This window comes from Perna viridis, chromosome 14 (assembly GCF_037379345.1).
Source record: "Perna viridis isolate PV_CMFRI_1.1 ecotype Kerala chromosome 14, ASM3737934v1, whole genome shotgun sequence".
Lineage (NCBI taxonomy): Eukaryota > Metazoa > Mollusca > Bivalvia > Mytilida > Mytilidae > Perna > Perna viridis.
This window is the reverse complement of record NC_142458.1, coordinates 8,016,832-8,037,015: the sequence shown is the minus strand read 5'-3', so window position 1 is coordinate 8,037,015 and position 20,184 is coordinate 8,016,832. Positions and strand designations below refer to the sequence as shown.

The window sequence follows — 20,184 nt, the reverse complement described above, 5'->3', positions numbered from 1 at the left end:
AACGGGCACCTGCTTATTAATTAAATTACTCTTTTAAATTGGATGTTATTGCGTCAATTAAAAAATTAAAATGTCTATTTAATCCCTTACTTTTATTTCTCCATAAATATATGTTCGGTAAAGTTCGACATGGTAACGTCGGTGGCATCAATATGGCGGCTAAATGGGAATGTTTGGACATGAATGACTGTTAAAAAACCAACAGTTAGGCTCATTTGAATAGAGATCATCAGTTTCTTCACTCGTGAAAGATGTCACAAATTGCTAAAAATAGAATCAAAAGTGCATGGACACCTCTCAGTAATGGAGAAACGAACAACAAGGTAAAATTTATGTGTCAACATACATGTACGAGACATTTGTACATGTACATGTACGTCTACAACATGTACAATCCTTTGCAAACATTTTAACATTAATTTGTACATGAACAGTTCTATTACATTTTTATTGTATTTACTCATTACGGGTCTAGTTAATGTTATACCATAAAACACTGTTTCATGCTAATAGTAATAATCCACAAATTAGAGAATTTGTCAAGACTATTGATGTTGTCCGGTCTCACTAATAAGTGCCAAGAAGCAATAAAACAGCCGAAAAGCAAAGTCAATAAAATGGCGATGCCAGTCTGCAAAAGTCACGTGACACATGACCCCAGAATGGCCATATTTTTCACTGCCAAAACATGCACTGAAAAATCGACTCTTCATCAATTACATCGGCAAAATTAACTGATATGCTGCGAATCTCTGTTCATTTTATTATTAAAATATAGGAATAAAAAGCCAAAATATCACACAGAAGAGCTTCTGTCAGCTTTTTCTAGACCAACCCCTTGTCAAAAAATCGCTGCCTGCGGGGGGCAACTGTGTTTGGAAGTGTCAGTAAAATTCGGAAATAATAAGTACTTGTTGCATTTTGACACCTCACCTCTTTATTTTACACAAAAAGATATATACTATAATTTTAAATACATTTATTTACAGAAACATGTAGGATCGCATTTATTTCAAAATTCGCTGCCATGAAATCAATTTGGTACATATGGGACTGTAATTGGTTCTACATAGATTTGTTCTCATACAAACTAAAATAAAAAAAATATTGTTGCTATTTTCATGGTAGCTTTACCCACTAGCACTGCAAAACTTGATGAAATACTGGTATGGTTGTCAAATTTATCGAGTTTCCACAATTTAGAACACAGAAAAAATTAAATGTATTCCATATTAATTTTGTCTGGCAACAAGTTATCAGGAAAAAATCTGTCAGTAGTAAGTATTTAATGTCTATGTCTACATGTACTCGAATTAAAAAAATAGAACACCCTCCCTTGCTTAGACTATCATCATACCATTCCATGTGTCTAAGATTTTATTGTCTAGTGTCTAAAAATTATAGTAATTATTACAAACATGCATTTTTCTTTCTCCACTGATATTTTTTAGATAATAAAAATCCTTGCTACCTTTAATATATTGAGTGAAAATACTTTGTTCTTTTCATAAATTTTATTTCAATGAAAAATATTACACCATTTCATTATTAAAACAGTAAGATCACTTATTGTCCCCTTTTGGCAAATGCCGAAGGGGACTTAGGTTTGCACTTCGTCCGTCTGTCCGTCAGTCAGTCTGTCAGTCCATCAGTCACACTTGGTTTTCCTGACCTTTTTTGTAATGCCTCATCCTATTTATTTCATATTTGGTATATAGTCTTATCATGACAAGTTACAAGTTAAATTCGAAAGACGTTACCATTGAACGATTTTTAAAGAAGTTATGGACATAGAAAATTTCATGAAATTTTATGTTTTCTGGACTTTTTTTTTGTAATGCCTCATCCAATTGATTTCATATTTGGTATATAGTCTTATCATGACAAGTTACAAATTAAATTTAAATATTATTGCGGCAAAATGGTTTATATGGAACTTATGGCCCTTTGACATAGAAAATTACATAAAATTTTATGTTTCATCATTTTGATGCAAATTGCTGCTGTCATTCTGGAGTTATTTGCCCTTTAATTCATAATAACAAAGTTTTTTTCAACTTTCCAGGTGATAGAAAGAGAATGTCTTTATGAATTCTGTAATGCAAAAATGTTATTATCTACTGTAAAATGAAGCTCAGGTTTGATTTTGATGGAATTTGCTTTTGCTGTTCAAGAGTTATTTTCTCTTGATTGTTAAAAAATAACACCTTCCATTGTTAGTTGTAAAAAAAAAAATCTCATAATGGCAATGAGTTCAAAGGCCGAAAGGGGAGACTGTATTGCGTCAGCAATACTGTCAGAATGCTTGTTCAAAATAAAATTGTCTTTGTAATAATTAAAAGGATTGAAAGCAAAAAAATGTACCAGCATATCACCTTACTTTTTAGAACAGGAATTATAATTTACATAACCAGAAGGTATAACACTGTATTTTCACTTGTACACCTAATTTCATTATACATTGTAAGACGGTATCATTTGATTATGACATAATTTTGATGTTTAGCAAAACAACTTTCACTTCTTCTTTACCTTCGAAAATTAATAACCAATTTAATATAATAAACTCACCCAAATATTTGACAAAATACTATATGTAATATTTTTGAAGAATGGAGGATTTTTATAATTTTTTTATAACTAATACCAGAATTAAAATTTCCAAATATCCAAAGCTCGAAGGAGTGAAATAGGTATTTTCATAGAATTTCATTTCTATATTAAAAAAATCATTGGTGTAAGAGAATTAGAATGACGATTTTTTATAGATATATATAGCTACACTCACAAATTAATAATTCATTATTTGTTCATTAAAATAATGTATGCAAGGATTTTTATAGTATATTTCAAACTCCTTGATGTCTGTAAAGAATATGTAAAGATATTGGATATTTGGAAATTTTATTATAGCCTGACAACCCCAGCATGTAACATGCCAGGGGTACCCCATTCCACCACCTGGGGCACACATTCCAGTTGCTCTGTGGGCAGAGCGCCTAGCCCCCGGCCAAGGTTCTGAGCACTATTTAGTCGCCTTTTACGACAAGCTTAGTGTCAATAAAAGAGAAAAGTGTATTCCCCAGAAAACATCAAATAAAGCATTAACCTAAAACATTTTGGCATAGAGTGTTACTGATGAGACTTCAATAACCAAAATACATGCTCTAAACCAAAATTATTAACTAGCTGTCTTTGTAAGAATCAAGCGAAATCTGAAAAATGTGATACACCCCAAAAAGGTTACATATTTTTATTTTTTTTATTGAGTTGTTTTATGGGTGTATATTATGCAATGTGTAATTATTTGTTCAGATCTTTCTGCTCTCAGGAGATAATCAACATTGAAAATCCAATAGATTCTATTGTATTTGAGTGTCATTTACAGAGTTATCTCCCTTAAATTTGAAATCTACAGTGCATTCTATATAATTTTTATCTCCTGTGAACATGGGTTGTATGAAAACCCACATGTTACTCTCTGTTTAATATGACATTTTAAACAAAATGTCCAAAATAAAAATATGTAGGCTTTCCAACCATGAATCACATTTTACATGATTCTTATGTGGAGTGCTACTTAAAGACATGAGAATAATAAGTGAAATGGATTTTTTTATATGTACACTGTATCTATTTCTCTTTTTCAGATATTTGAAGAGAGGAGAGGACTCTTGAAGAAATGGGTAGGTTCTTTGTTTACACGTTCAAATGTACATGTATGGACGGAAGGTGATTCATGCATGTCAGAAACTCACCAGATTCAATTTTTTTTCTTGTGCAGAAACAGTTACTGATCACATAACCAGTCTAAGTTTTTCATTTCGTTGTTAAACTTTTGGTTGGTTTTAATGGGAGATAAATGTATGATTTTCTCAAAAGTGCAGATCTGAATACAAAAATAATTATTTTAATGTGAAAATAAAAATGTATATCATATGTAAACGGAAAATCATCGTTTGTTTGGTGGGTTTTTCTACACCATGAATCACTTTACCATTGGTAGTGTCTGAATTTTATGTGGACTGGTACCTAATGAATTATCTTTATCATATCATAAACAACGTAAAATATTTTACACTGTCTGAATTTTATGTGGACTGGTACTTAAGTACACATGTTGATTGAACATTACACAAGTTGCTAAAATTTGCTACTTTCAGAAGGAGTCAACTGCATTTTTTCCCATTTTTAAGCTGTTTAAGGTAAACATCAAATAACATGTACCGAATGTACAAAAATGCATGTACCATAAGATCATTTGAATAAATATCTGTATATATTTATACAGTACCTGAACCGATATGTGTAACTAAAATTGTGATTGGTAATCAGTCACCGATCAGTTTCAGATCAGACATTGAACGGTCAAACTTATCCATTAAACTAGTGATACCATCGTGCGACCACAAAGTGGTCAATTTATGTTACGGATTCCATTGTTTCATTTGTCAATTTTTTCACATACATGTATTTACATAATGTTATAGATTTAAACATCAATTAATTACTTCTGTTTTACATTTGTTTTATTTTAAACGAAACACAATATGTGAATTTAATATCTTAAATTTAAAGTAAATTTGATATGGTGGTATATTGAATTTGTTAAATTTACATGAACTGATGAGCCATCATTTTACCGATCAGATCAGTCATCAGTTATTGATCCATAGCGATCATTAAGTCAGCCATCATTTATTCGTAAAAGTCGCCTGGTCAGTTCAGGGACTGTAAATATCTTTTTAATATTTTCTTACTGCAGTTGAAACTTTTAAAGTGAAAAATATTTCAATACATACATGTGTATACCATGTTTTGTACAAAAAGTTAATTTTTCTTGCCTTTATTTACCTTTCCAACAGTATGAAAAGTGGTCAGATGAGCAGAGAAAGAGAATTATAGAAGATCTGGTACATGGATCCAAGCTAAAACAGTTACAGTTTGCCCAAATACTAGTCAATGAAAAAGTTCCTATGAAACAAGAAGACTTTACTAGGGTGCTACCTAAAGTTCTTTGTGTCTACCTTTTCTCATTTTTAGACCCAAGGAGTTTGTGTCGTTGCTCAAGGGTAAGAATTTTGTCCTTTGTTAACAGATACAAAATGTATGATTTTTTCTGCTTTTTAGCGGTATTCCCCTATTTCAAATCTGGATATTTTACCGTTACGTTTTCTTTTACTGTAAAATCATCTCTGTATTAAGGTACAGACTTTATAAGCTCTTCTTTAATTTGCACATAAAGCCAAATGAGAAGCAGCCTTCCACCTTGATAGTACACCTTCTGTGACTATTAGCTGTCACATTACTTTATTTTTAAAAGTTCTGATAAAATCACTTTTGATTTAATTTCATATACTGGCCTATAGACAGGGGAATATGAACCACCACTACACTTTGGAAAGAGAAGAGCACTACAGACTGTTAAAAACATGTTTAAGTTGGATGTGCAACTGTGCCCTACTAAAATCCAGAACATTTTGTCCAGATAACCTCTAAAAAATCTGCACAATATAGAAGTGTGGGTCATTTGTTGTAAATAAACCAATTTAATTTTTCATACCGGTAATTTACCTGTTTTCATAATAATGGAATGCACATGTAGATCTACACTGTAGAAGTAAAATATGATAAACCAGAAAAAAATTGTTATTATTTAGGTATGTTGGTATTGGAAGTTCCTGACAGAATCAGACCAGCTTTGGATGCCCAAATGTCTCCGTCTAGGATGGACTCTACCATTTACTCCCAGTCCATATGAAACTGGAGTCTGGAAGAGAAATTATATAGAGAATATCAAAAGTCTACAGGTGTTAAGACCTAAGGTAGCTGCTAGTTTTCTTTTGAAGTGAAAGTGGGGTTCATAAACTTGAAAAAAATACAAAGAAAAAGTCTGAGAATAGTCCTAACTGTTTGTGACATCATTAAGCTCTATTTATTTTTTTAGGATAAGCCCAAGTTCTGTGGTGCTTGGTATTTTTTTTTACATTAATAGGTACAAATGTCAATGTTTCTCCCCTTTTTTCAATTCCATTTTAATATTTCCTGGAGCTGATATTTTTTTCAACTGTGGATTGTGAGTGTTCAATGCAATTTTGTTGAAATTAATAAATGCCTATGAAAAGATATTATTAATTTCATATTTTTTTGTAAGTTCCATGAAAAATTATACAAAATATAGCATTGGTATAGTTGTTGGTTCAATTAAGTTTTTCTTTTAATTTTAGTTTAACTAGCTGTCATGAATAGGAAATTGAATATAGAAGACAAGTTTGTTCACCTTTTTTTTTCTTTTCAACCTGGTCTGCACAAATCAATGTTTTAATGATGAAGCCTTTACTCAAAGAAGTAGCAGTTCAAATAATAGGCCATTCCAAGTTAAATCTGGGTTCTCAGGAACATTTTTATGAAATCTAATATATAAGGGAGGCATTTTTACTATCCTATAGCACTCAAAAAGTGATGAGAGTGCTTTTAGCATTGTCTATATCCAGGGGAAAAGTGTCCTTGGAGGAATATGTTTTTTTTTTTTTTTTTTTTTTGTGTGTTTGTTTGTTTGCTTGTTATTTTTAGCTAAAAAATGAACAATAATTCATCAGTGAAATTGATAATAGACAAGGAAGGGCTGTTGTGACAGAAACGGGGTTGGATCAATAATTTATAAAAATAGATTGGGATTCAAATTGTTATTTGCTAACTTTTATCTTATTAAGAATGAAATTTACCAAATTTTCCGACAAAAATTGGGCATTGACAGAACCAGGGAGTGCAGGGGAGTTGGCACCCCTCCTTTTTAATTTGTCATTTTTATGTGTAAAATTGACAAAATAATGGTAAATAATGTCCTGGCACCCCTTCTTTTCAAAGTGTCTGGATTCATCTCTGGTGGGTTCCAACCCTTAGAATACTCCCTCCTGATCCTTATTCTTGGTCTGCCTAATATATAAATTTTGTAATTTAAGTAGCAGTCTTTGTAAGAATCATGCAAATTATACAAAATGTGATACACCTCAAAAAAGGCTACATATTTTTATTTTTGTTATTAAGTTGCTTTATAGGTCTATATGATTAAATGTGTAATTATTCTTTCAAATCTGCCTGTTCTTAAGAGATAATCAACAATGAAAATGAAATAGATTCTATTGTATTTGAGTGTCATTTACAGAGTTATCTCCCTTAATTTTGAAATCTACAGTGCATTCTATATAATTTTTATCTAATAAGAACAAGGGTTATATGAAAAACTGAATGTTTATTTCTGTTTACAATGGCAATTCAAACAAAATATCAAAAATAAAAATATGTAGGCTTTTAATCCATGAATCACATTTTGCATGATTCATAGCTGGAGAGCTACCTACTCTTTTATTGTTTTACTTTCACTTCATTATATAATTATACCTTGTACACATGTAACAGTAGATTTGCTAGATCACAAACATTCCGAAACAATATAACACATTTTATTTGAACTTGCAGAAACTTGTTTTTGAATATAAAGACCTCATACTAAGCCCCAACAACAGCAGAAGAAAGAAAGTTCTTTTCAATGATGAAGTAACTCTTTTGATAAATCGCATGATTTTAAAATTTTCTCTGTTTGCTACAGTGTACATATTATAACAGCAGGGCTTTGCTTTTATAGACTTACACATGAAATATGAATTATGATTGGTTAATTTGAGTTGCATGTGAAAACTAGTTGTTAAATTTGCATGTTTAGTTTATAGAGAAATTGTTTGAAAAGTCGTATAAATTTTTATACATGTATGACTTTGTATGATAGGATGATAGGTTTTTGCTTCAAGTACCATTCCATAAAAAAATCAGACACTACCAATTATGATTGGCAGAGGTGATTCATGGTGCCAAAAAATGGGTTTTTTGGGGGGAGAGCAGAGAGGTCTACATATGCTATAGTTTTACATAAACTTAAGTGTCTCTGTAATACTTGTAAGATATTTGAGAATACCATGCATTCATCTCCCAATGAAATCAACCAAATCAAGAACAATAACTCTTGCAATGTACAAAAAATGAACCAATTTCATACATAATCTATATAAATTTTATCTCAAAAGTGCAACAAACCAATTACAAACTCTTTAATTTTTATGTGATCTAAGTGTTCTTATATAGAAATTTTTTGACTATTTTGTCATGCATGAATCACATCCTGCCTGATTTTTATGAAGACTGATACTTAATTAATACAATGTACATTATAAAATTATTTCTAACTGTTTGTCTTGATTGTTCATAGCTGGACTATGAGTACAAAAAGGTCAGTTGGTGTAGATTGCTAGGGTACTTGTAGCTATAACTTGGAAGTGCTTTTTAACATATTGTCTGTGTATCAAGTTGATTTAATTGAAAAAAAAATTCTATGTTATAAAGCAAATTGTTCATGGTACTGAGATTCATATGACAATTAATGGACTGGATGGTGTACCAAAATGGTTAAGTGAACCAGTCTGAACTATTTGTTATATTATATTTTTCAAATGTAGTTTACTCTTGAGTGTTATTGTGTAAGGAAAGAGAAAAATCATATTTCATTTTTTGATAGAAAACATGTTCTTAAGGAGGTAGACCTAGGGTATACAGTAACTCTTGAAATCGGTGATATGTTTGTATCATATTCAATACACCAAAACCTTTCAAGCTTTCATTTGAAACAGAATGAAATCAGTCAAAGTTACTGTGGTGCTGACATGAGATTGATGTAAAATGCTGAATACAAACATTCCAATGGTTTGTAAGAGTTGTATCCCTTACCCTAGGTCTACCTCCTTAATTTGAAAGCAAGGCAGTCCATATAATGTAATATGGAACAGCAAATATATCTAACAATGGGGAAATGAAATAATTTTTCTGATACTTTGTAATGGGTTATTTAGAATGTCCCATCAGGAGTGTTTTAAGGGCAGAATTTTGGCAACACATTAAGTTAGCAAAACTGTACCTGCATTTGTCATGCATGCATGTAATATTTGTCAGTAGGTCATTGAAATGTATGCATGTGCAGATTAGATTTCTGTATTGTTTGAATAAATAGTGCTATTATTGTGTATGGTGTAGTGAAATTGGGAGTACACATAGATGTACAATTCAGTAGATCTGAAAATACATGTATATGCATGTTTTACATCTTAAAATACATATCTTACAGGGAAAAAAGAATAATCGATTATTTAAGGAATGACTGTTTATTTGTTTATTTTTTATTTCTTTTTTGGTCTATGAGGAAATAACCTCAGTCTCATGGTTCACACTAAAAACCTGCATAGCGGCTTATTTTCAAATGTGCACCATGGGCATTGAGGTTATTTCAGAGAGTGAAAAAAATTAACAGCCACTCCTTATAATTTTGATTTTAATAGCAAAAATCCCAGAGTTAATCATTTAATAAGGTTGATGACATCACAGTCATATTTGGTCTGTTGGATGATGGACAAAATTTTTTATCCAATCAAAAGGCATGTTACTTCTGAAATTAGATTATTATCTAGAATACCTAATATTTTAAAACAAATTCCAGTACTTCTAAAATATCGCTTTTAATGGAAACAGTAGTAACTAAAATAGAACTAATTTGGAAAAGGGACTATTGTACTAACTTGTTTAAAGGCTTTATAACGTACATGTACATGTACTACATGTATTTGTGCCACTGTGGTGTTGGTTATTTCATAAAGTTTGAATACTAGATACATGTACATAGATAAGTACATGAACTGTAAGATACATGTAACTAAATGTAATACTTTTTGAGCTATTTTTAAGACAGTATTAGGCCAAGAAAAAAAACACCTGTGTTTCTGCTCTGAAAAACTAAGATCTGTAGGTAAGCAGGACTTCTTTTATTTTTCCAGAGTATTTGGCTGGTTTGTGTTGTAGACTTTAATAGTGCTTGGCAAAAAATGGCAAAAAGAAACTTTTGTTTAGTCACAAAAAATTTGGGTTGGTAGGGATGGTGGAATCGCAGGTGTATATTTTTAGGCCATATTTACATTCCTTTCGGAAAATATGAAATCATGGAATAGTAGATGTGTAGAGTTAAGCTTTTAACGTGCAGGTTGTTGCTTTTGTTAGATAGCATCTTAAATACTTCCTTGTCCTAAAATGCATTCAATGATTGCCATAGGATGTTTAACCACAATCGATCAATTAATCTGATTTATTTTTTTAAAAAAGAACTTTTTTTGCCTCAGATATAGAAAATTTAAATTTTAGAAAGTTTGTATGAAATAAATGCAACAAATGTTTTTTTGTGATTTTTTACAACATTCAATCTTATTCACTTTCTTTTTCCTTTCTTTCTTTTCTTGTTATTTTTCATCATTACTTTATTTTTTGTTTTGTCTTTTACCTCATGAGAAGAACTAATATTTGTGCTGAGCTGGAGTTTTGTTTTGAACAGCTAAATCAAATGAGCCCTTGGAAAAGAAAGAAAAGAAATAGCACAGACACTATTGTATATAGAAATTCATGTGCATACAAATTAATCATTACTCTTTTCTAGCATGAAGCTTTACTTGAACTAGAAAGATTAAGAATAAAACAAGAACGTGCTATGAAACATTCTAAAGGAAAGCCAAAAACGCAAACTCCATGGCGAGGGTCTGACCCAGTACCAAAAGATACATGGAGATATAATGTTCTAGAGAATGACGATGTTGTCGCTGATGTTTCAAAAAGGTAAATTAATCCATGACATGATTTAATGATGTTTCCATGGTTACTAAAAGTTTAATTAAACAATGTTCTGGTGTTTCCGTGGAAAGCACCCTTATTTCCATCTGTAAGACTAGATTTAGCATCCTCAAACAAATTTCAATCAAACTTTGCATATAATTATTATGAATATCTAAGTCATTAGTTTTCAATGTCATAAAATTAAAATAGAACTTAGAAAGTTATCCCATTCAAAAGCAAGAGGTATATATCGTGATCCTGCTGTCCATCCATTTGTCTAGCTATCCCCAGTTTAAATTAACAACTTTTCACAAACAGCAGAATGAAATTCAATGAAATTAGCACACACTTTTCATCAGATGATGCATTGTGCAACTCCTATTTCAGTCTGAGTGGTTGCTGCGGTTTCCTGATGCAAAATGTGGACTTTGTCTTGTCAATCAAGAAGAAACCACCATCTAATCTGCAACTCCTCTGAAACCACTGAATAGAATTCTAAGAAACTTCCATACGTTCTTCATCAAATTATGCCATTATTGCTGTCTGTTTTATATAACCACCTGAATGACTTTTGTGGTTTCTGGAATGGAGAGCAGAGAGATAATTACCTACATACAATGAGCTTTGCTCATAGTTATTCTTATTTTCTTGTATTCTTATTTTTTCCTAATTTACTTGTAATCTCATACAATTCTCTTTCACTGAATTTTTTATCCATATTTTCAGACGGCAGAGAAAGGTTTATGGACCCCACTCAGACTATATTAACCAGAATGCCAGAAGTAAAGTGAAAACTGGACAAAATATACTCAACCAAGCACGAAAGTCTCAGTCTATGTCTGTAAGTCATTACATAACCAAGCATGAAAGTCTCAGTCTATGTCTGTAAATCATTACCCAACCAAACACGAAAGTCTCAGTCTATGTCTGTAAGAAACATTTTCCGAAAATACTTAGGCCACAAAAAAAAGATCCTAGATTCTCTTCAAACTTTGTGTGAAATTTTGGACAGGCAGGCTTATTTTAATTTATTTTTTTTTTATTTTATCAATTTTTGTGAATATGCTGTCAGTCTTAAAGAAATTGACCTAAATTAGACACAAAATCTAAATCTTTTTTTTTGGGGGGGGGATGGGGGGGGAGAAAGGAGGTAAGAATCTAGGATATTCTTCATTTTGACCTAAGCAGAAATGTCAATATTTTTCTGATTTTCTGTAACTTATACAGATATTCACTGCATATAACTCTCTCCAAAATAGTAGGTTACCACTAATTTCATGAATATTATAAGCAGATGTAACTGATTATAATCAAAATAGTACGCTGTTGGAGTTTTGGGGTAAGCAGATCAAGAGTTTGCCAAAAAAAAAAAAAACAAATATTTCCTAGGTGATCCTTCAAAAAATCCTGTTATTTCCATCTAGCATCTTTGTTGCAAATATCACAAATATTGCCAATCCTGAACAGACAGTGTTAAAATTTTGTCAATCAGGACTGACAGTACCGACAAAGTGTGCAGACTCTTACAGGTACACTTCTGACAATAACTTACTGGTACACTACCAATAATTCATAACTTTTTGTTTTTTTACTTTCCAGCGACTGATGTATTCTATGGAGGCAATGACTACAGAAAGACCTACGTGGGCTAAGGAAGATCACCAGACACAGAATATCAATGTATCGTTTGATAAAAATTTGACAAAGACTAAAATGCAGCATGGTCATGTTAACCCTACACAAAAGATATCACAGCCACCAACAGCTAGATCTGAGAGAGACCCACCTAGTAAGTTTTCTATTTTAATTACTGTGACAGTTTTTTTTATCATAGTATACTAAATTTTGGTGTTTTTACCATTGATAAAAGAACATGATTACTGTTTTTTCTGTCATTATTCAGAGGTGAATACAAAATTTAAAAAAAATATAATAAAACAGGGATTCCAATCCAGATGAACAAAAACATGTGAACATTGTCTAGTCATTGCTACTCTGAGACTAATCCAAAAATATATAAAGGGGGTTTCTCTCCCACACGAAGTGGCCAGGTATTATGTGATACCCACCTTGAAGTTGTGTGTCCAGCCTTCCGTCTGTCCCTTCCTCAACAGTTTCTAGATGACAACAAATCAGTAAATTCTTTTTGGACTTTGCACAGTTAAGTACCATAAAATACAGGCTAAGTTCCATTTTCAGCAAAATCCAAACTGTTGTTATTGAGTTTGGGCATTTTGAACATTTTGCCATTGCCTTTTTTTTCATCATTATTTTATCTTTGCAAAGTTAAAAATAGTTGTGGTCTTTGTGCATAACATCATAAAGCAACTTAGTTAGCTTATGTTGCAATGGAACTCAACCAGTCATCTTTCTTGGTGGAAATATAATGTCCCTAAAAAGGAGAACTCTTTTTCTCATACCTGTCAGGAGGTGCAAAAATTGAGCTGAAATTGAAGAAAAAGTGTAGTGCATATACAATGCATTGTCATTAATTATTACTATTTGGGTTTCATTAACTTATAATTGTGTTTTTTTCAGCTGCCAGACTTTTCCCAGAGACACCATGGAAGGTACCAGATAGCACTACAGACTCTGATTGATAATGTGGTCTTTGATAGTCTGGACTCAAACTCAAGTCATTCCAAATCACCAGATCATGTCATTCATTGTTGTATTTATGGTATGGGAAAAAAGAAAATGGGAGTTTTAAACATGTACATTTATATTCAACAATTATTTTATTTAAACCATTTAAATTACATTTTCTTATTTCTAAGGTCATTTTCATTAAAGTCGGTACACAACATCTAAGGGAAATAACTCTGTAAAAATCAGCAAAGCGTTTTATTTTGTGACATTCTGATATCAAACTTAAAGCATCTTAGTGATCATAATTTATGGTGAAGCTACTATATGTTCATTGAAATTACTCCCATGAAACATTTTAAAATTATATAGTTTGCTTCTTTTTGTAAAACACTGGATAAAATTTCAAGAAGAAAATTTTACAGATGTTAGGCATCCCGTTTAAGATCATCCAGAAAAGGGCTGGATAAGATAACTTGAAGTTGGCCCTATTTGTTTAAATTTTTTATTTAGGCAGGTCAATATAGAACATTTTAGTAAAGTAAATGCAATGCTTTTGTCTATAACAACGCAGGGAATTTTGTTTAAAGATCAATATTTTAAGCCTGAAAATCCTTTTGATGCAAAGTGAGTGACATCCTGGTAACTTCCAAACAATGTGATACATACAGTGAAATCTGTCTAAGATGAATCTCTTTTAGACTGAAAAATTTGATTGGTTCAGACAGTTGTTTGGTTTACACAGGTTTGAGAACATTTAAACTCTTATTAAGGGACTTCAAAGGAAGTGTCTGGTACAGACAGGTTTTTGGTTTATTTAGAGTTTGGTTTAGGTGGGTTTCACTGTATTATTAAATGTATTCAATCAGTGATGGTATACTACATGTTGAAGTACTGTAAAATTTGTCTAAACAGAACCTCTTTAGGACTGATTATGGAGATGAAAGTTCTATACTGGCTCAATACTCATGGGGTGACCTAGGTGGCCATAGGGGACCTGACCCTCTTATCAATTTGCAAAATTGATGAAAATAGCATATTTTTGTGTGTAAATGCATGCATTCAGATATGTTTATCAGGGATTTTTTTTGTGGGCTCTCTTAGGTGATTTTGGATCCACTATTGAGATATGTATTGAAATCGATACAAAAGGACTTAAGACGAAATTTGGTTTGTAATGGGCATCAATTAAGTCAGGATTTTGTTTAAACATTTTTCACTGTATAAAGTATAAATACCTCATTTTTTACACTTTGCTATGTTCAATAAGTACATATTGCAACATTTGTGCTACTTGGTATTAAATTTGCATGTTCATAACGAGCGTCAATAAATGCCCCATAACATGTAATTTCAACAACATAATAAATGGTGTAATATAAATATGATGTAATTACTACAAAGTTGTATTCGTTTTTTGATTTTTTTTATCTTTGCTTTGTTTACATTCCAATACATTTGTTTTGTAATTAAGTACTCCTCCGTCTAAGAATCAGGCAAAATATGTATACAGTGTGGCATATGAAGAAAATATACACAGAGATTTTATTGCATTATTCAAGTATTTATACCTCATAACCTCAAGAAATTACTGTCAAAGTGTTTGTAAAGTTTGCCTTTTAAAAATATTGATAGGTCAAATTTAGTTAAAAATGCACTATAGAAAAATGGTTGGAAAATTTTCCCACCCTTTTTCCTTATATAAGCAGTCAAAAAATATCTATGTCACATATGCTTCAGGATAAATTTAAATATCTGTTCAGATTCTGTTTTAGATGTATTGAATATATTAAAGGCAAAAAAGACCAAACAGAAAATTATGATGTGCTACCCATTGCCTGATTCTTACACAGAATGGTACTTAATGCTTTTACACAGGGATACTTGATAGTTACAGTGCTTTTAAGCCTTATAGCTATTCTGTTGAAATTTTTTTTTCCATTTTAATTCAATATTGTACTGTGGTATTGTAGGTTTTATTACCAAATATGAATAGAGTATTAAATATTCATTATGCTTCCATTTATATGGCAAAAAGATACCTTTAGAAATCAATTTTTACTTAACACATTCAATTTTCATAGTTACAGAATAACATTGTCATTTGTAGAGCTACATTGTACTTTCAACTAGCAAATGTAGGAATTGATATTAGTTTAAAACTTACTTCTTGACCTATTTTTAAAATACAGTGTATTTCAGTGTCAGCCTTTGTAAGAATCAGGTAGTAGGTAAAACATGGTATGAAAAAAACTTGTCACTTTGACAGTGTATTTTTAGTTCTTCTATCATCAACATCAAGGAATAAAGACAAGATTTTCCATATCACAGTAAAATGAGTGAAAATATTGACATGCAATTTCAAGGTCAGATAACTCTTGTCAAAAACCTCAGTTTTTTTAAAAATCTAATGGAAAATTTCTAAAATTGGACAATACTCTTTTAAGTAAAATCATATTGTCATATTGTTAGGTTTTTGACATGCATGTTTGGGATTTTTCTATATTTCTGATCCTTGCAAAAAGTTGTACTTAATTTCTAAATTAGGCAAGATTGTATTTATGCCCTTAGTGTCCGAAAACTTTGATATTTTGAGTAGAGAACAATATTCTGAAGCAGTAGACACTCAGATCAAGAAAATGTCTAAAATAAAAGTACATTTCAGGAAATGTCCAGTTTAATATGATCCTAGGGACTTGTAGCCAATTTTAGAATATTTATTGATATTTTTTATTTTGTATCATTGTGAAGGTACATTTATTTGTGGGTACCAAATTTTCATGGTTTGTCAATTTTTCATATGTTCATGGAATTTTCAATTACAGATTTCATTACTGCTTTTAATGGAAATTATACATTTCTTTGAATTTGTGAATTGACGAAATAATAAACACCACAAAATTTTGGTATCCCACAAACAATAGTTCTTTCCATATATGTTGTATTGTACTATCTGTGATATATTAGAAGAAGTGAAATTTTATAGTTAAAATAAAAAAATGTACTAGTACTCATTCTGAATGGTCCTCCTCTCAATCACCATAGGTTTTAGGAACGAAAGTGGCTAGGTATTATATGATACCCTCCATAAAGGTGCATGCCAATCCACGTGTGTCCATCCCTCAACTGTTTCCCGGTGAAAACTTCAGATGAATCCTTTTTTTCTTATAATTTGCACGGTTGTTTAGTACATGTACCATAAGATACAGGATAAGTTCAATTAACAGCAAAATCAAAAAATGTTTTTCGAGTTATGCCATTTTGAACATTTTGCGAACCTGCAAAATACTCTCCATGGTCAAATCTGGCTGGTTCCAGCAAAATGGCAATTAAGTTTGCTAGTTTGGTGCTGGTCTTATTTTAGCTGAATCAACATTCAGAAGCCGATCTTTACTTCTAGCGGTACTTTGAAATGCCGAGTCGGTGTATCTTTGATGTGGAATTTTGGGATTGGTTTTCAAGTTGACCCAAGTTCGGGGTCCATGTGCGTCTCCCTTCCTTGATTAAATAGCTTAGGCACGACATCAGGAGCACTAGCTTACTATCCCTGGCTGAGTTTTAAAAATTGGTAGTCAATGCTTCTCAGCCAACTATAAACCACGTCTGGTATATCCTAATACAACGAACCGGAGCGACACAGCGAATGCTGAGCCGCGGAGTTTGATATGCCCGCGGTTCGTTGTGTCTAAATTTAGTAAGGACTGGGAGTGTGAATGAAGTGTTCGAGCAGGGTGACATGCTTACCTACGTACTCGGTATTACAAATTAACGAGGGGATGCTTATAACATCCTCGACTATCCTTATGGGTCTCGCACCTATGCCGTACTTTAGCCTTACATTTTGTCGGGAATAAATACGACTTCCGAGATGTTCCATGTATCGTTTACTTTTTTTGTTGGACAACAACTGTAGTATAAGCATTAGAATTGCCTTCTCTTTTGTGTGAATTACTTGTAATTCTAAAGAAACAGCTGATTAACAGCGTGACTTTTGTTCATTTATTGAATTTCAACGTTTATTATTGGGGGGAAAGTCGGGCACCATTCTGTTTGTGTTTTCATGTTATGAAATATTATTGATATATAGTAACTCTTTTGTTAAGGGTGAACTAGTTCTGTTAGAGTCTTCAAAGTAACAAAGAACCGTGGACTTTTTATTGGATGTTCAAAATTTATGCACAATAAGGAACTTTTTTCCGATTCAAGAACTAAGAACTATTTACGTGTCGTACTGATCTCATAAAGCTTGCAAGCCACGTTTTAATCAAACGTATGTTTTGTAACGGGTAATTTAGCTATCAGCAATCTACATTCATGCTGAAACCGCTATCTAAACTCAAACTGAAGCCGCAATCTAACTCAAACTGAAACCGCTATCTAAACTCATACTGAATCTACTGAATCCATAATCTAAACTCAAAGTGGAACGTACCGCAGTCTAAATTCATACTCATATTGAAACCACAATCTTAATTCATACTGAAACAACAATATAACCTCAAAGTGGAACCACAACTATAACTCAGTGAGTAACCGCCACCTTGATTCATACTGAAACAATATAAACTCAAAGTGGAACTACAATTTTAACTCAAAGTGGATTTGCAGTCTAAATTCATACTGAAACCACAATCTTAACTCGGTGAGTAACAGCCACCTTGATTCATACTGAAACAACAGTATAAACTCAAAGTGGAACCACAATTTTAACTCAGTGTGGATCCGCAATCTAATCTCAAACTGCAATCTATAAATTCAAACTAAAACCACAATCTCTAACAACCAAAACCGTAAAAGATATAAATTCAAAAGTATACCATGCATGAATGTTAGATACAATCAACAGGGCCGAATCCAGACACTTTGAAAAGGGTGGGGTGCCATCCGAGGTTTCACAGAAAAAGGGGGTGCTCGGACATTATTTGCCATTTTTTGTCAATTTTACACATGAAAATGACAAACTTTCCAATAAAAGGGGGGATGCCATAACTTGAAGAACGACAATGCATGCTTCCTCTGAAAGGTAAAATATAACGAGAATAGGTATACTGTGTATATATGTCAAAGAGACAACAACCCCGCCGGGATGAACATGTCAGTCAGACAGGTCTTTAGTTAGACTAAGTATTCACACGTCAATCATATTTTACCAATATAATCACGTAATGCATAATATTTGTTTTGATAATCAGAAATTATTTTCTTCAGTAATCAAATTAAGTTCTAGTTCGCCTTGGCTGGCAATAGGGTATGTAAGTCTTGTCACGTGACTCCGTGATTTCACGAGAAGGGGTCCTCATCTCCCATTCAAATGCATAGAGATTCGTCATTAACATAGCTTTGAGTTCAATGTTAGAAGCAAAATATATTTTTGTGAAAAAAATACTGATAAAAATGACAAATATCTAGTTCTACTGAATAAAGATGTTAAGAAAAGCATGGAAATAACAGATTTTGCATAGTCATACAGCGTTTTCATTTCCCGAAAGTGAACAATAAAATGCAGATCGGCCTTCGGATTTCAATACGTTCTACATCTAAAATTCCGGAAGGAAAACTGAAACTAGAACGAGACTTACATACCCTATTCCTGTGGTTGGATTCAATAGTTTAATCAAGTCTCACCACAAACATCGATATAAAACATGATAACAATAAGAGATAAAACATACAAATTAAAATGCATGAGACATTTTAAAAAGAATTATGAGAGACTATTGAGAACATAGTAATATATACATCTTAAATACAGTTGAAAAAGGGTACGATTTATAAAAAGTATCATAGTTGAATGATATAAAATACAATTTTTTCTCTGTAAAATACTATGGCAGGTTTTGGCAACTAAGCTACATACATTTTCATTGTTACATAAAAATGTAAATTTATCATCAACAGACAATGACAAAAAAAAATTCATTATTATTAATAATATCTAAAAATAATGACTGTCTTAGATCATCATACAATGGGCATGCTAATAATACATGGTTTTCATCCTCTATATCATTACAGCTGAGACAGTTCGTTTAATGCTAACTTTTCATAACGACCAGTTTCAATCTTTAAAGGTGCTACACCACATCTAAATTTTGCAAATGCACTACGATAACGTAAAGGTATATTTTGCAACAAATATTGTTCAGTAAAATATGAAAATTTAAACAATTTATATGTTCTAAATTTATCATCTTGACCATATTGACTCATCCTTTTACACCAGTCAGTTTTATATTTATCAAACATTTTTTCCTCTAAATGACAAATGGTACTCTTATCAAGTATATTTACTATCATATTACAAAATTGTTCCTTATTATAAAATTTTAACATTTCCATAACTCCGTAACTCCAGTTTTTAATTTTATAACTGCCTTTTCTAATAGACCACTTAAAAACTTTATAATTTATTCTATCTACATCCATTTCACTACATCTAGACCAGTGTCTAAAAACGTTAACCCATTGTCGAACGTATAAGGGTTTCCAACCCATATCACCAGCTACTGCATTATTAGGGGTGTATTTTCCAACCACCATATAAAATCTCATGGGTCGGTTCTGAACTGCTAAAATACAGGAGAACTCTTTCGTGTCCCAAATTGCTGAGTCATAATTAATTACTGGCCAAACTAAAGTGTCAAATAGTTTATTGAGAATATCGTGTTGGAAACCGCCATAAGATTTACATTTTACAATAAGTAAACCTAGTGCTCGACTGGCAGATTTAGCCACTGCTTTGGCCATTCCATTATAATCTAAAAAAATCATTTAAAACCAGTCCCAAATATTGATAACTTGATACATATTTTATATTTTCACCATTGATCTGAAAAGTACATTCAGATCTTGGTATTGATTGGTTTCTAAATTGAATCATTTTGGATTTATTAAGATTAA

The 20,184-nt window shown here is 31.8% G+C and overlaps 1 protein-coding gene and 1 pseudogene across 3 annotated transcripts; one reads left to right on the top strand and one right to left on the bottom strand.

Annotated features, from left to right (window-relative positions):
- The first annotated feature begins 121 nt into the window (after positions 1-121).
- LOC148598010 (F-box only protein 16-like) lies at positions 122-16,298 on the top strand. Of its 3 annotated transcripts, none has more exons than XM_088561064.1 (9): positions 122-323; positions 3,651-3,686; positions 4,866-5,072; positions 5,661-5,825; positions 7,480-7,557; positions 10,526-10,701; positions 11,425-11,539; positions 12,298-12,487; positions 13,237-16,298. In XM_088561064.1, exons 1-9 carry the CDS (start codon positions 252-254, stop codon positions 13,296-13,298), a joined length of 1,101 nt encoding a protein of 366 aa, XP_088417190.1. In that variant the 5' UTR covers positions 122-251; the 3' UTR covers positions 13,299-16,298. The 3 variants fall into 3 exon arrangements, with proteins under 3 accessions (XP_088417190.1, XP_088417191.1, XP_088417192.1); XM_088561065.1 differs by lacking the exon at positions 7,480-7,557 and adding an exon at positions 8,264-8,284 and having other exon boundaries at positions 123-323; XM_088561066.1 differs by lacking the exon at positions 7,480-7,557 and having other exon boundaries at positions 123-323.
- Positions 16,299-18,988: 2,690 nt separating this feature from the next.
- LOC148598009 (uncharacterized) lies at positions 18,989-20,184 on the bottom strand (annotated as a pseudogene).

What these genes read in the sequence shown, in the direction of transcription:
- LOC148598010 (XM_088561064.1), top strand. Translation starts at nt 252, where the DNA reads ATGTCACAAATTGCTAAAAATAGAATCAAAAGTGCATGGACACCTCTC. An exon ending in GTCGCTGATGTTTCAAAAAG is followed by an intron (nt 10,702 to 11,424) that starts GTAAATTAATCC and finishes CCATATTTTCAG; the next exon opens with ACGGCAGAGAAAGGTTTATG. An exon ending in ATCTGAGAGAGACCCACCTA is followed by an intron (nt 12,488 to 13,236) that starts GTAAGTTTTCTA and finishes TGTTTTTTTCAG; the next exon opens with CTGCCAGACTTTTCCCAGAG.